This window comes from Syngnathus floridae, chromosome 5, assembly GCF_059516105.1.
Source record: "Syngnathus floridae isolate MCC-2025c chromosome 5, RoL_Sflo_1.0, whole genome shotgun sequence".
NCBI classification, from domain to species: Eukaryota; Metazoa; Chordata; class Actinopteri; order Syngnathiformes; family Syngnathidae; genus Syngnathus; species Syngnathus floridae.
The window spans coordinates 2675027-2691900 of NC_142417.1; the positions used below are offsets into that span (position 1 = coordinate 2675027).

Sequence of the window (16874 nt, forward strand, 5' to 3'; positions counted from 1 at the left end):
GCTTCTTGCCATGAGACAAGTGACATAACTTTGTAACTTTGCTTCCGAAGGTTTAGCATAAGGATTTGAATTTTTTTAATAACATCCGGGGTGAGGGGTATGCTAGCAAGATGTACGCTAATGTCCTTGCGCGCGATTGTCACTTGGCCGTTCATGACAGTCCAGAGAATGTAAAATAAATAAATAAATGAATAAAAAATTGGTTTTAATAATAGTTGTTAGCGCAGCTACTCCACACGTGAGAGGTTCTGGGTTGAAATCCTTGAACTTGCGTGAGTTCATAGTTCATGCACTCTATGTGTGGCCACACTTGGAGCGTGTGTGTGTGTGTGTGTGTGTGTGTGTTTGTGAATCTTCTGCAGTACCCGGGGCATCATCATTACTTTGACACCTGACAGTAAAATCCATTGTGAATCTATAAGTCCATTTGGTCCCTGGTCTGCCACAAATAGAGGCCGCAGTTGCCAGTAGCGCCGCGTGTCATAAAAATGCAATGAAAAGAATGTCAATAAGTGACAAACATACGTCTCTTGCCCTGTGGTGTCAGTCGCCTTCTTTTTCTTCCTTGCTGGACTTGATTTTATTTATGTTCCGCCACATTTCATATACTCTGTCCTTGTCATCAGTCTTGCTTTTTGCTCTGATTTGATTTCTTTTTATGACATCTGTCTTTCTGTTCGACTCTCCATAATGTACTTTTCAGAGAGCAATATTGCACCGGCCGTTTTTTTTTTTTCTTCCCCCGGCTTTTTAATGAAGCACACGTCCCTGACATTAATGAGGTGCTCTCGCCTCGTCGGACCCCGTGTGACTGATTCGTGTCTGTGAGCAGCGTCACGCCGGACAAATTGCTTTTTATAACGTATGTGACCTTTATGAAGGGGACTCCCCCCCGTCTTTGTATACTTCACTGAGACAACTTGGACTATTAGCAAGATTCTGCCCTTTCTATTCACTGGATATTCATTTTTTTTTTTACTGTGGAATCTAAAGTTGAGTACAATCTATATAACTACGAGCAAAACTGAGGCTTCACTGAAGTGTTGCTTCCTCGTCAAATTTAAACTGACATCACATCACATCTTAAAGTTTGGCTGTACTGTAATTGTTGAACTGTCAAGTTCTCCCACTCTTCATTTTTCTTATTATTTCCCCACCATCGGTGCTGTATGAGTCATGGTGTGTGCGTGAGTGACACATGTAATAATAATAATAATGAAATCCATCTTTTAATATCCCGCCAGTTACACTGAGTAAGCGCAGAGTGTCGTTGTCATCATAAATGATATTATTGCTGATAAAGTGGAAAGTGCTGGCGACACATGACTGTTATTAATATTGCTGCTTGGCATCGTCGCGTTTACGTGCGGCCGACGGATGAAATATGGCCGTGTTGATGTGCGTGTCTGTTGGTGGCATTATGAGATTTGTTCCAGTCAAGTGTTGCTCCTGGTAAAAAAAACAAAAACAAAATAAAAAAACATCACGCAAGTATTAAGAACGTAAACACCGTATGGAAACAAGGGACAATGTCACTTTGAATGTAAATTTCCGACGTACGTTCTTTCCTTGCTAATAGATACCAACCTCCTAATGCGCAACCTTTATTCAGCCAAATATTTTACATTAGAAAAACATAAAGGTCACACAAAGTGAATGCGCAGTTTAATAATGTGCCATTTGATGGAAGAGCATTTACTTGATCTGCCGGTCACTATATGTTGTCGGCATAAATATAACAATTTGGTCCATAACATATCGTATAGCATATTTAATTTACAATATCTGTATTTATAGCTTTAAAATGAATGGCATGCAGCCATAGAATGAAATAGCGCTAATAATGAGAATCGGCAGAAAGTTGAGTTTTCCCACAAAAGAAGTTGGTAAGTTTTATTGCTGCACAGATGGTGAAGTTGTGTGTTGTGCATTTTGAGGCTTTATGATGTGTGGACACTCTCTAAGTGAGAAAATCTCCTCAAGCCAAGAAGTGCTGCTCATTGTTAGTTTCCCGCTGGCTGCCTGTTATAAAAACAAGCAGAGTGGAGAAACAAAAATAGAAGGTGTTGGCAAAACGCTGCGTGAGTTTGAATCAGTCGTAGTTGTGTCCACGTGTCCGCAATCATCCACCTCTTGTGTGCTAAGCTAAATGAAGCCGCCGCCGTGCGTCCTAATGATTGCTTACCTTAAGCCTCCGGCCTGTCGCCATGGCAACGCTGATTCTCATCTTCCGTGCGGAATGAGATTCAGTTATTACCGTGCCGTTTTTACCCGTAAAGGCTGTCACTTTCTATGTGTCGGAGAATGTTGCAACCTTGAAAGCGGCTGGGCCGCAAGTGTCAAAGTCAAGGCGCGGGGGCCAGAAAGGGCCCGCCGCGTCATTTTATGTGGCCCGCAAAGACAAATTGCTCATCGAACAAACATTGCGAATCGTTTTCACTTTTAAAAAAAAACGTCCTTTTAAACAGTTTGTACGAGTCTCCGATTGGAAAACCAGTTATTCATCAGTTTGTTTTCAAGCTTGTACTGAATATAATATGAGGCGCTAGATACATTTATTTGGGTTGACAGTCATGATGGTCCACCGAAGGACACTATCCCTTTGTTGCGGCCTGTGACGAAAATGAATTTGACACTCATAGGCTAGGTGCTCTGATTTGAATCTAGGACGGTGCTGTTTAGTTTGCCCCATGACCGCCTTTGGAGCTCAAACGCACTTGAATCTCAAATCATCACTTGCGACAATTATAACATTTTCTTCATTTGTTCATTCATCACGCTCATCCAAACTCGTGTTCAGTCCAGCTGTGTCCGGCAGATGTTTGAGTCGTAGATCCCTCGCATGCCAGCACCCCGCCCGTCTAGACAGGTGTGCACATTTGGATACAGCAGCTGCGTGTTTGGATACAGACAGATGTTGAGCAGGAGCAGGTTGACGATTTTGGGAGCTAAGCAGCCACACAGACCGTCAAGAGGGAGAGGCGAGATTAATGAAGATGTAAAATGAAAACGGCGAGCTGCTCGTTTCCTCAAGTGGGCCCTGTGGACTTGGCGGGTCTGGGCGGGGAAGAGGGCGCTTGTGTTCCAGCTGTGGTTGTCGCTGTTTGTACAGGACGCCGTGGCTGCCAAGGCTTACCGACAGCTTACTTCATTACAGAGCGCATTCATCACGGGGAGACTTGCTCTTGAACACCTTCCAAGCTCACGTTACTTGGAGGTGGATTCGCTTTTTACAGCCACTTGATTGCTTACTGCAAAATCTAACGACAGGCAATATTAGTGTGCTTGGACAACTGCACCGCATCGCAATGATGGTCCCGACTAAAGTGCTACTTATGAAGCGAATAGGACGCAAACGGAGCCGTTATGTTCTGTCACTCGTACATGGCATTTAAATGCGCGTCTACAACCTCATTAAGGTCTTATGACACTCACCGTACCTCAGCTAGTAAAAGCTTTTATTTTGCAGATGCTTATCAGCTTCATGATGAGACACCAACTGTGCTGGCGTAGCGCATTAGAGGCTATTCCGGAATAAGGTTGGCAAGGGAGGGGGGTGAAAATATTCACTGTTGGTTGAACTAAATGCCGCGCGCGTCTTTCTTTTTCGAATAAGCCAACAAACAAACAAGCGGAGTGTTATTGGCGGAATGGTCCTCATTATTTTAATGGCTGACAAGTAATTGTCGAGTGCTTTGCTGACTTCATCGGTGAAGATTCAAAATCTTTGAAAGGGCGAGCATGCAAATGAACAGATGCTTGTGGCATGGTATTATGGTCATTACAATAAAGGGGAAATCAAGTCACAAATCTTCTTGACAACAATACTCTATGTTCTACGCGCTCACAATAGTATGCTGATTAGTGTTGCGTTTGTCAAGTATGAATTGAGCAGAAAATGCTGCTCAGGTAGCAACCGTCACGGTTCCCTCAAAATCAAAGGAAGCGATGCAATTTTTAGCTAGAAAACAAGACCGTTTAACTCCTCATGGTATACGTACTGCGCTATATTCTTCTTCTAATCTGGAGAAAAAAATGTGTTTTGTTCTTTTGCTTTCTTTGTGCATGCTCCATTGTGTTTTTACATTCTGGTGCTTCTCTCCTCATCCTCCCACTGTGTCCATAAATGAAAAGTGGAATCACAGCCCCGGTTAGAGATGATTAAAGATTGAAGAGCAGCGAGGAAGAAGAGCTAAATGACAGCTTTGCGATGTTAAGTGGAAACGGATGGTGTGGCTATATTGGGCCCTCACCATCAATTATTTACACGACAAGACCGATTCTTCTTCACCTGAAGCTAGCCGGGTTCTCTTAGGTGACACCCATTCACTTGTCATTATTTTGTTCATTTCAAATAATTCAAGCGCAATAGAGTTAAAGATGGGATGATTGGGTGACAATTACCAGTGTTATTTTTAGGAATGTAGCACTCGTCTCTCTGTGAAGAGAAAGCGCGAAGATGAGCCTACAAATAAGTCTTTGTCTCTGCTAGCACGTAGCGTGTTGCCATATGTTGGCTAATGGTCCAACAAGTCTGTCTTTGTGCTCCAGTAAGCAGATGGCCTGCGATGGAGACTCAAACTGAAAATAGGGAAACAAATAATAAACACATATTTATTAGTATTATTATTATCATTATTATTATTATTATAAGCCATTATTTTCGTTTTTATTTATTACCAAAGGTGTTCTGTTACCTGTGGTTTTTAAAAATTTTTCTTTGTGTATTTTTTCTTCAACAAAATTTTATTTATTTATTTTTTTTGCTTTGTCAATTTAATTCTAAATACTTAAGTTTTTTATTCAGATTATTTTATAACCTCAAAAACATAGTTTTCTGTATATTTCATTTTCATTTTTTTTTTTTTTTGGTGTATTTTATTTCCAGTCTTTCATATCCGCACCAATTATCGCCACTTCCCGCTGATTCAGCAAACTTGTTTACCGCATTTCCCGAGACATACATTTACTCGGAGACTTTTTTGCGTGCTTTAGTGCTTCTGTTTTGGTTAGCATTGCTTGTAATCCATATGACTAGTCTAAAACTAAAGTCTGCATCTTTGCGGCTGGATGGATGGATGGATGGATGGATGGATGGATGGATGGATGGATGGATGGATGGATGGATGGATGGATGAAGACAGAGGAGGTGCAGAACATGGCATGGACGCATGCCTCAAACTGTGAATTGGTGCTTATAATTTAAGCTGTTTTTTATGGGACAGAAGTACTGAACCATCGTCTCTTAGTTTCTCGATTTATCAATGGATGCTACAGCTACTTGTTTACTTTTCAGATTTGGCTGTAGCAGACGCCTTTGATCCAGTGCTGACAGTAGAATTTCAATCCCTCTTCTATGTTTGTATTATTGCCAACGTGTTCTGTTGTTCTGTTCTGTTTTTTTTTTTTTTGCTACCGGCACCGGAAAGCAGTTCCGTTGTTTTAATAACAGAATGTCAAACCAAATATGACATAATTTACAGGAAAAAGAGTTAATGAGACACTCTTTACCCTCAGGATTCTCCTCCACCCAATGCATACAACATCAACAAGACACCGAATGGGTCGAGTGGACACGTTGCAACTCTGAGTCAAGAAGCCAGAAGACGACAAAGCAGCTTCCGGTCAGCGGCACCGCGCCATACAAATTCCTTTCTATGCAATGTGCATACTGGACCAGGTATCTATCTGTCTGTCCGTCCAACCATTTTCCACACTGATGCATTTTGGCACTAGCTAGCGACAGGACCGGCGACCGCTTGCGACGCTTTCATGGATCAGCGGTGAAAAATCTCTGATCTAGTAAAAGCGGGAGTACAGTGAGAGTACCGCCCTTCACTCTCCAATTAGCTCGCCATCTCGGCGGGCCTCCGAGCTAATATTGACTTCAATTACAGTCTCAATGAAGAAAATGTTGTTTCAAAATGAATAGATTCCCGACTTAGTTGGATAATTTATGACTTGGCCCATTTCACCATGGGACTCAACCCATGAGGCACCTCCAACCGTTTAACCAAATTCCCATTTGCATATAAATAGATTTGCACTGTTTGCTGTGCTGTTTCCTACACGCGCACACATATACAGTATAGACACTCACGCACGCACACATGCACGCACACACACTCACACTTTGAAATGTGCTTAGTCGCGCACACATGCGCAATCATTTTCTCCATTACTGAATTTGCATATATGAATAGGTCCCACGGTGTATGGACCATTAGGGAACATTATATTCATCATTCTAAAGGAAGCTAACTATAAAAACATAAAGTCCCTTCAGGATGCCATATGTTGGCAAAATTAGAAAATTCTCATGGTGTGTTTTTGAAGTCAGAATGTGTTGTCAAACGGCACTGTTATGTATACAATCTTAAGACAGACAAAAAAAAAAAAGAGCCATTTTTGCTTGACTAGGTCCAGGAGAGTATAACCCAAGTGTGAGATCCTCGCCTCCAATGTCTCTAATGGCCTCCAGAGAAGAGCGCTTCAAAGAGACCACCAAGACCTGCCGCTTACCAGGTAAACCAGGTCATACATCACATTCAAATACTGTACGTGTACTGGATGTGTCTCAGCTCAGAAGCCTTTAATTTTAAGCTCTATCAAATATACCCTTGCAAGGAATTAATCAAAATTTTGGGGAAAAAAAAATAAGGATGGCGCACTTTCAAGTTTGGAATGAAACGTGAATGAAATCTATTGAGGCCTTATTTTTTGGGTTCTAACGGAAGTAACAACTTTGGGTGACAAACAGCCCGGGTGGCCGCGAGAGCGCTTGTTGCTTGCGGTCCTCGCTGACTTTGAGCAGTCAACATCAAAGACACGTGTATGCTAATACGTTGGCGTTATCACACAGCTCTCAATTCGCACCACCCCCAAGCCTCTGTGTAAAAACCGTCGGAATAAACTCTCAAAAAGTCTCCGAATATCATTGCTGACATGCGTTTGCTTCGCTGTGACCACATGTCGTAATTGACTTTTGCAAGCTTCTTCCTTTTACATTGCATCGGATTGTGTCACTGATGTCTTCTATTTGCTCTTTATGTTGTCTTCAGTGTCATGTCACGTATTTTTTCATGTCTCGTCATTTACGATTATTGGCTCCGATTCACATAGCCCTTAATCACAGAATACTTGCTAATTAGCGGCACGCTACAAGCGAGCCTTTGCTAACTTTGGTTGCGTAGGAAAGACAAACGCTCCAATATGACCCGATTATCCCGCTCTAGATATCACGAGATTGTGTTTTGGAGTAAAGACACGCTGTCTCAATTTAACTTCAGCCGCCTTTTCCTCACCCCTCGTGCGACAGGCGTGCCGAAGCCCACCACTCAGTAATTAGCCTCGTGACTGCGGCTACGTTTCGACTCCGCGGGCCTTTCTTTCGGCACGGGCAAAGATGAGAGCGGCGCGAGGGATGGATGTGTAAAGGTGGGAGGAAGAAGGAGCAGAGCTGAAAGAGGTGGTTGGCGAGCAGATGGCAGTGCGGGGGGGATCGTACCTATTCGGGCATTAGCATCAACGCTTGCTCGTGTGCGCTCGTCTATGAAAGTGGCTGTAATGTGCTATCGCTGCCTTCTTGAGCTGCATTAGCTCGCTGATGGAGCTCATTTAGGGGCGCCGGCGCGCCACGTGAGTCGCCTACTTCTGGCGGGTAGGCTTGATTACCTTTCCCCACGTATAACATCACTCTTATTGGTCGGGCTTCATTTAACAGCTTGCGTGCTCGTGTGCCTCGTACTTCAGTGCAAAACGAGCACAAGCAAGTTTAAATGAAAGGACGGACGGTGTGTTTCTAGAAAAGGTGGTTTCGATGTTGGCTATCCGCCAACTTTTCCGCGCTGGCTCCCAGGTACGACACCTGTCGACTGACTTTTTTAACGATTCCCACTGCCAGATTCTTCAGGCCAGGTTACCTCGCTCGTGTTACACTTTTAGTGATGCGCGAATGTCATGGACCTCTTAATGGTAGATCATATCTAAGCAGGCAGGCAAAAGATATTCGTCTCACCACTAATCCTCTACCGGTACCAAACTCTACAAGCCAGACAAAAGCCCAAAAGGTGACCGTAAGCTTAGAACATGTAAATATTTGATCTTTTTACCTTTTACACAGAAGCGAGTGAAGGCAAGCCGCTGGTGTGACATATTAATAGCTTCTCAATGTTGCCTTTCCGACATTCTCTTTCCCACTGCCGCTTTTTCAGCTCTGTTACCTTCCTTTGAAATCACAAATGGACAAGATGACCCTATTCTGTATTGGTGCCACGTACCGTGTCACCTAATGACTACACGGAATGGCAGCTTTTAGAGAGCTAAACGCCATATACTAAACTGGAGTGAAAGAGTTGCCTTTAGTGAGAAATACTTCTTGTGTTGAGTAAGCGAAGCCGCAAAAGCTCGCACGTGAAGCGATTATGGACGGCCAGATCCAGATAGAGTTTGTAGCGTAATCCGCTCTTCTTACCGGAGACAGCTTGATTCGCAAGAGCGCATGCAACACGCATGCCGAAAACCCAATCGGTGTTTTCCAACATTGTGCGGGCGATGTTAATAACAATAATATAGGCATTTATTGCGCTGATTATATTAGCTCACGTAGCTGCCGTGTCTCGTACTACACGTGCGTGTGCGTGTCGTGGGAAAGACTGGTGAGCACGACTGTGTTCTGACCCACTAACACCATTCCCCGCGTAGAGCCCCTTTTTCCTTCTCCCCTCTCTGACCCAGCCAAACATCCCATAATCTTCCTCATCATTGCCATGCCGATGGTGTCGTCACTTCCAAAGGGGCTCTTAACCATCCGCCTCCAGCGCACCCCCTTCGAGGGTGACCGGGAGTTGAACCCGCTACCCTTTTCCCATCAGGATCAAGAGGGAGATCTGAGTGCTCTGGCCTCTTGTGCCTAAATCCCAGATAGCACCTTTCCGGCATGCTGATGATGTGCACGATCACCGGGAGGTCACGGAAGCGGGAGGATAAGGCGTGACGGTTTTGATAGCTCACAGGAAGTGGTTTGTCAGGCACTTCCTGGGTGGGTGGGAGATTCGTCAGTTCTTGATACATTCGTCCATTTTCTAGAGTGCGAGGAGTAGCTGGAGCTCACTTGACTCTGAGCGGACAAACAAAAATTGCTCTTTGTCATGAATCCTATACTTATACGGTTCTTTTTGTGGTTATTAGCGAACACTTTTATAATTTTATTTTTCATTTTTATCCACCTGACAGCCAATGTGACTCAAAATCGGTCACGTTTGTGTCCAGCTGAGTCCGGGCATGATGAACACAGTGTTGAAGAGAACCTTCAACGCCACCCTCAACAATCCTCTCGCCTAGCTGCCCATCCTCTGCCGGAGCAAAAAGCCGTCCATGCTGTTCCTCGCCATACCGTCGTCGCCGCCAGCAGTATGTCTTAAGCGGGGTAGGCTACACACACCGTTTAACATTTCACATGTAGCAAAAACAAAAATATGCAAACTAATTCATTGTGCGTTGTTCGTAAACGTTTGACTATGTAACTGATCATGTTTCATTGATTACCTTGAATGTATCATAAATTTGTCTGCACATTTGTAATGCTCTTAGTTTCTGCTTAAAGAAAAACATGCTATTTTCCCCCATGATTGCAGGAAGCGGTTTAGGAAATCTCGTTATTAACTTTGAATATGTCCGTTTGCGCAGCTTATCTTGAGGAAAATTGTTTCAACCAAATGACTCGAATGTTAAACATCTAATCTAAAAGCTGCAAGGTGGTTTTCTAACATATTGCTTTTATAGGCTTCGAGCAGCTCCTGAGGGATCATGTCATGGTTTATTTAATGACAAGTAACTCAAGAGACAATTCAAGGGTGGGGGGAAAAAAAAGCAATTAGAACCCCTAAAGGTCCAAAGCCTTATTTGCCGATTGGACATAAATCACAGTGTCGTTCATTATGTAGATTTCTGCTGACCAAAGTTGCGTGGACGACTCATAACTCAGAAGGTTCACAACGTGGCCTTTTAATTGACACTTCAAGCGTTACAAAATTCTTACTTACCCCCGGGAAATAATGGCAGTTGAAGTTGTCGGCTCCAGGTTCAAATTATTGGCTAAATAATGAGGAAGGCGAGATGCAGATTTTTCAAAAGGGTCCTACCTACTGAAGTCAAACATTAAACTTTGGAACATACTTTGTACACCGACGCACTTTGATTTGAACTTAAAGTTAAATACAACCGAACTGTACATGTGCAGTGATTCTTTCCCTCGCCACTAGAGGGAGACCGCATACCGCTAGTGCTATGTATGTTTGCGAATCACTGCAAAGGTATTGTAAATAAATGCAAGCTTGTGTACAAGCAGAGGAAGATGAGCACAGTCGGCTAGTATTTACGCCTCCCCTGAGAGTCGTCTTTACCTTTCTTTTTCTTTATCCCTGTGAGCTGTTTTACATCAGCGATCTAATTAAAGGAAATAAATCACACGGACCCAGCCCCACCTGATTCCCGGACCGTCTCCCGCACCACCGACCGATTGTATAAATCTCCATTACGGCGCATTACGCTGCACATCACTCATGTTGTTTATTGGTTGGGAAAATATGCAAACAGAGTGGGGCCCGTAAAAAAAGTGACGGATGTTCAAACGGGTGCACTGCCGCGTCAACGGGCCACTAAGCGACGTCTCGTGCGGGCTCAAAGACGTACGGTGTGTCATCCCGACGCCCGGATTTCATTGTTGTCGGGAATCCAAAAGGCTTCTTTTTATGGCCTCATTTGCTAAAGGGCTCTGTCTCCGAGGCAGGGGCATTATTTAATCTAATCAGCTCGACGCCCTCCCCTCAATAGATCTCTTGATAACTGTAAAATGGAGGTTAATCAGGTTTTTTTTTTTTTTTTTTTTTTTTTATTGGTTAACAAACGCCAGACAGCTGCTGGAGTAGCCACTTAGGGAAGATGATTCTGTATGCAAATGAGCTTGACTTTACTAGGGGACAAAGCAATACAGACACACTTTTATGATGTCACTGTCCAATAAAAATGTTGTTTTCCCTTTTTATTCCAAAGCAAGATAAATAAATAAATAAATAAATAAATAAATAAATAAATAAATAAATAAACATATAGTACAATAAAGATATGTAACATTCTTTTGACAGCAACACAACTATTTTAAGTAGATTTAGACAAAATATTGGCTTAAGTATTTCTCCTTTTATCCAGTCTTTATAGCATGTTTTTGTTTTGTTGTCACGTGCGTTCTAATATTAAAATCCAGAACATCTCAACTTTAGCATAATTGTTTCTCTGTTAGTGTGTGCTGATCGTTTACATTAAATTTCAGTCCTTACAATTGTTTACAGTGTTTTATTTAATTTCTTTTGCTCTTTTTTTAAATTGTTTACATTAATATGTCTGCCAGAAAAGTTTCTTCAAGATAAAAAAAAAAAAAAAATGCTTGCATTTGACTGACTTTTAGAAAATTTACGTATGTTGAGCTTGAGTCTTTTTTTTTAACCTAATTGGGTTTAATATTTTTTTTTAATAGCAAAGACATGCTTGGACTTCCTGCGACATGACATTACTTCTTACGTGAGGAGTGAAGGCCTTACTGATGATTTTCTAAGTATAGATGCCTGCCGCTTGGTCCTCGCCCACACGAGCAATTCTCTGTCAAAAAGTGAAAGTCATCACAGCTCAAAGTGCTTTTAAATCAATCCCTCCCGTTGACCTTATAACGCGCGGCGTCGATACATGCAAATGAAAAGCTCTATACTTAGCCGCCCATCATCTGGAGGTGACAGGCACGAGGCAACGCCGCGGTGGGAAGCAAGATTAGCTGGTGTCTTTAATTAAAGGAAAGAATAACAGTACAGTATAGAGGGGGAAAAGACTACGTGTGGAGGTTAACGAGTACTGACAAGGGCGGCTCAGACGAGAGCACAGGAGCGAGATGGATGTCAAATGAAATTTTTTTTTTACCTCACAGACGCCGATGTAAACTAAACACTGATGCAAACTTGCTCAGTAGCGCCCCCTGGTTGCAAGCAGCCATACTGTGCAAGCAACTTTGCCCCAATTGGAAGACGGTATCCTAGGCAGATGGGCCTCGCCAAATGGTGACGCTCACTTGGCTAATGTGGGCGGAACATGGCGTCAAATCATTTGGAGGATTCAATGTCAAGATGAGTCTGAGGGTCTGTTCTACTTTAATTTTAGTTTCATTGTGCAGTGGATCGTGATAGCAGGTGTATGCTGTCGTATCTTTTGCGATTGATGTGTTGTAGAAATAATATGATTTGTGACACTGGCTTTAGGTGAAGATGCTTTTTTTGTAAGAGTACTAATTTCTCAAATATTGGGCTTTTTCCTTTATCTTCGATGGACACCTTTTTTACCCTCAAATATTTTTTATGGTATTATCAGAAAAACGTTTTGATGAAAAAAAAAATCTTTTAAGTAATGTGACTTTTTTCTTGCATGTATGCACACACATATTCACACACATATACACACACACACGCGCGCAGACACACTCTTACACACACTAGGACTTTCCCACTTGTGTCTTATATTGTGACATATTGTATCTATCCCTAAGCTGCATTTGCGCCAGTGGCCGCCCGGGGCCCCGGGGCCACTCATCCGTCTTGTGTCTTTTTGCTTTGGGGCACGACTCCTACGTTGATCCTGATTGGCAGTCGGTGTGCGGAGCCCCCACACCAACCCCTGGTGGGAGTGCACGCGTCATTGACTCAGAGCAGATTTGCGGGCGGGTCCCGATGATGGAGGAGGATGAGGAGGGAAGTGTGCATGCGTGTTTTATTGATGGCGTTCAGTTGCACTCTGCTACAGTGGCGCTTTGGCTTTCATCCTGGTACACTTGAGCTATTTGTTTACTGTGTAGATTAAAACAAAAGAATTGTCAAACTTTGAAACGATTGACAAGTCGCAGTGCTGTTTTTGGTTTCATGTTTTTTATTTTTATTTTTTTATATAGGAGCACAGTGACCCGTGACTTAAAAATTTTAGGGCCACGGCTCAAAAACCTTGTGGTACACTCTCTAAATAAACTTGCGGAAAAGTAAATTATGATTACATTTTGCCAAATTTTTAGCTGCTTAGAAAGCACAATCCTAGCTAGTGTGCCGTGAAGAAGCACAGAGCAAAACATTCAATTCCTTGTTAAATTTTGAAATCACTTGAACTGGGCAGCATTTTTCATTCCAATTTGATGTTCCAATGCAGTTTTTCCGCCCATACCTGTGCAGTGTAGCTGGTCGTCTGTGTGCACGTCTCTTTCCTTCCGTTTTAAGCGTGGTGAGCCACTTTAAATGGAAATATACTTGACATTTAGGAGGAGATGTAATCAGCGTCCATTAGAAAGCAGCTGATTTCCTCCTCGGAGCTCCCACTGCCTTCACCGGCACCCCCCCCCCCCCTCCACCTCCCTCCCTCCCTCTCCATCTATTTTCCATCCCTCTCCACAGTATATCATTTCTTCCTCACTCGTGTGATTTATTTCTTTTCCACTCATACACCGCTGCCAGCTCCTGTGTCTCCTTTTCAATCGGATTTACCTGTACGCTCGCCTCCGCCGCCTCTTCCTCTCGCTCCTTTTTACCGTCTTTTTCGTAGCTGAAGAATAGACGTGTGATTTCATTTCCATGTTTTTCCTCAACGTCATTACCGAGGCTCATTGTCGAAAACACGGCGACGTCCTTGTATCGGGGCAAATCATGCAAAGTAGTGAATCATCGGCGGAGGGGGGGGTGGGGGGGGCTGTGATTTAAAAGGAAGCATACAAACAAATCCGCAATGATTGATATTGAAACTCGACTGAGTCGGAACGCCTCGTGTAGTGGAGTAGCTGATGACTTGATTACGATGGCTGTAGACTGGATGTCTTCTCTGACGTACTTTTGCCAAGCATTAGCGATATGAAAACACACAATGGATGATATGAGATTCAGTAAATAAGATTTTGTATCGCGGTCTCGTGTTCCATTCCTGCACCGATGATGTAACTGAATTTGTTCCCAAGTTGGAATCACTAACTCTGTGTTTCTCATCTTTTACGTGTAAGCCAAGACACACATTTTACATTACAACAATCTTTTGGCACACCACTAAAACAAAACAAAAAAATAGTTTGGTCATATTTTGTCATCAACCTGTAGTTATGCTCGTCATAGCAACATACTGATTAATCTGATTTTAAGATTACTGATTGAAGAGAATACAAAATGAGTGCGAGTGAAGCGGCAAGGTTAAGAAGGGTTGTCAAGAGTAATACATCAAAAATGTGAAAAGTTGGCTTAGAGAAGGAAGAAAATGGCTGCTCTCCTAGCCCTCGCCAAACATGAGAATAAACCGGTGGATAAATGTGTTCTTTAGTTGCACTTCGTTCACTGAATTCTCCACATGGGCAAGTGACGCGGCTGTCACCTTTCCCTACCGACAGGCCGATAATTACGCGTCCCCGGAAGCATAAAGCGGGCGCTCTCGAAAAAGAAATGTGAAGTTAATCCAGTTCTTCGTCTCTCAGCTGTGTGAGATTGATGGACGGACGCCACGGAACGCCTTCGAGGCGACACGGTGAAGGTCAAGTGGATTTTGTGATTTCACAAGCAAAGTGATGCATGGAAGTATTTTTATTTATTTTTTTCTTCTTTGAAAAGACGAGCTGTCAGGATTTGAACTCTTAAGTATGTATAGGTGCAGCCGCGGCTTTGTCTGTGAGCTCTATCGATACTGACAAGATTTGTTGGAATCTTTATATCGTTGTATTAATAATGCAGAAGGAGTTTGTTCTCTCTGGGCCTCCGAGCAGTCATTTCTCACCGACCTTGTTCCACTTTGAATAGAATCTTTTGCATTCACATCCATCAATGTATGTACTGAATGACTGAGGTCCATTCCTTTCTTTTTACTCCAGACTGAAAACATTCAGGTTTGACATCAAGAGATCAACAGCTTTCGTTTCCAAGTTACAACCGAAGAGCTAATATTTGTCTTTATTATAACCAACATAAAAGCAGAGAGCTGTGCGGTTGAGCTCGCAATGTCTTGTCACATACTCATTTGATGTCACAGCCAAATCGGTCTGCAGCAAAAAAAAAATGTTTAAAAAAATGCTAGATCGACTCAAATAAAGACAGATCACCCTTTAAGAGGACCGATCAGACACACTTGAAGCATGATCTGCACTGTAATTTTAAAAATGTAACTCTAAGTATGGTGTGTCAGAACAAACGTCCAAGCAGCACTGGGGGGAGGGGGGGGGGGGGGGGGACGTAAATGATGCCGTCGGAGTGGAAAGCTGCATATGGACAAGAGTGCAGATTGATTTTCTGTTCAAAGCTTTTATTCATGAAAGAGAATACTTACACTGTGTTGCCAAAAAACTCTGGTAAAAGCCTAATCCATCACAACAGTAGATATCTCCGCAGCGTGCGGACCGAGGGAGGCGGCTCGTTTTTTTTTTTTCTTTTTTCTTTTCTAATGACTTTCTCAAACAGTGGGATGCAGTGGCACTAATGTTTGTTTTTGGCCAAATGATTGCGTCATATTCTATGAGATGTGAACAGTGGACAGGACTGTTACATCTACAGCTTCAACAAGGATAGCGTCAGATCAGGAAATCAATTTTTAAAGCCGGCATGAGGGTTTTACAAGTGACGTCAGGACCACAGTCGCGATTTTGCTGAATAAAACTGCCTGGTTGGTTAAAAATTGATCAACAGTTCCTGCGACTGTGCCATGTTGTCAGAATCAAAGCCTGATGAATCATTTCGGCCTTTTCAAATGCCTTTGAAAAGAAGTTTGACGGCTCTTGCTAGTCAAAATTCGCAGCCAGTAGCTAGCTCGACGCTAATGCTGACACTTTACGTATAAAACAATGTCAGCATAATTAATAAGGGGTTGTTTAGTGTGCTTAATTATCAAATGACCATGACTGTCATTGCCCCAAGCCATTTCATTGTAAAAAGTAGAAATACTATACATGGCATTTGAAAAGCGACGTTTTGTGTTTATCCTTCTCTAAAGTGCTTCGTAATGACAGCGTCACTCAGAAGACAATGACCTGTCAGCGTTTAGTGTTTTGGAACAGAAGAATGCTGTTTCCTTTATTGGAATGGACAATAAAGCTTCTTTTCATTTCTAAAAGCCCCTCCATTAGACAGGAGAAGATGTTTGGACGCAGCTTTTACCACCACATTCAAAACCGTCAAAAGCGAGAGTCGAGCGAGCGACGGACTGACGGACAAGCCGCGGGGGCTTTCGTTAGGCCATTTGTAAAGATTTCTTACAAAGAATATATATCTCTTGTGCTCATCCTGCCTTTTACTTTATTACGGCTCGCCGAGGCGATTAATCAGTATAATGCATTTAACCAATTATGCCTGATTTGATCTGGCTGTGGGGCTAATTTAATAGATATCCTCTGTGATTTACGAGGGAATGTTTATTGCGGGGATGTGCCGATGTTCATCCGGACGATAAGGCGCTTTGAAGGGATTTCAAGCTACGCTACGTCCAAGCGGACAACAATAAAATGAGTACAGTAGAGGCAATTGAATGACTGAAATATGTTTGGTTGTCCAAAATAACCTAGCATCATCACACATTTTTTATCCCCTTAAAAAATCTTATTCTTGAAAAGCACTTTTTCCACTCTGACTTACCTTCTCAAGAAGGCCCCCAAAGTAAGATAAATGCAAATTGTTTTGTAAAAATATGTCTTTATTAAATAATTTTTTTTCTCTCCCCCCAATTTTTTTAAATTATATAAAATATCTACATATATAATATATATTTATTCCCGCATGCCTTTCTTACCGTTTCCTTCTCCTGTGCTGTCGCTCCCTTTCCTTGCCATCATTTTT

General features: G+C 42.6%; 1 protein-coding gene across 2 annotated transcripts in view; it reads left to right on the forward strand.

Moving 5' to 3' along the window:
- The window catches only part of LOC148397408 (sperm-tail PG-rich repeat-containing protein 2-like), a 47452-nt gene that overhangs the window by 12494 nt on the left and 18084 nt on the right, over positions 1-16874 (forward strand). The window contains exons 12-14 of one of the 2 annotated variants that reach the window (XM_088376464.1): positions 5518-5680; positions 6421-6525; positions 9271-9427. In XM_088376464.1, the coding sequence (XP_088232590.1) occupies positions 5518-5680; positions 6421-6525; positions 9271-9422 (420 nt within the window). In that variant the 3' untranslated portion in view covers positions 9423-9427. Of the gene's footprint in view, positions 1-5517; positions 5681-6420; positions 6526-9234; positions 10470-16874 lie in introns of those variants that run through there. The other variant, XM_088376463.1, reaches the window with a different exon arrangement.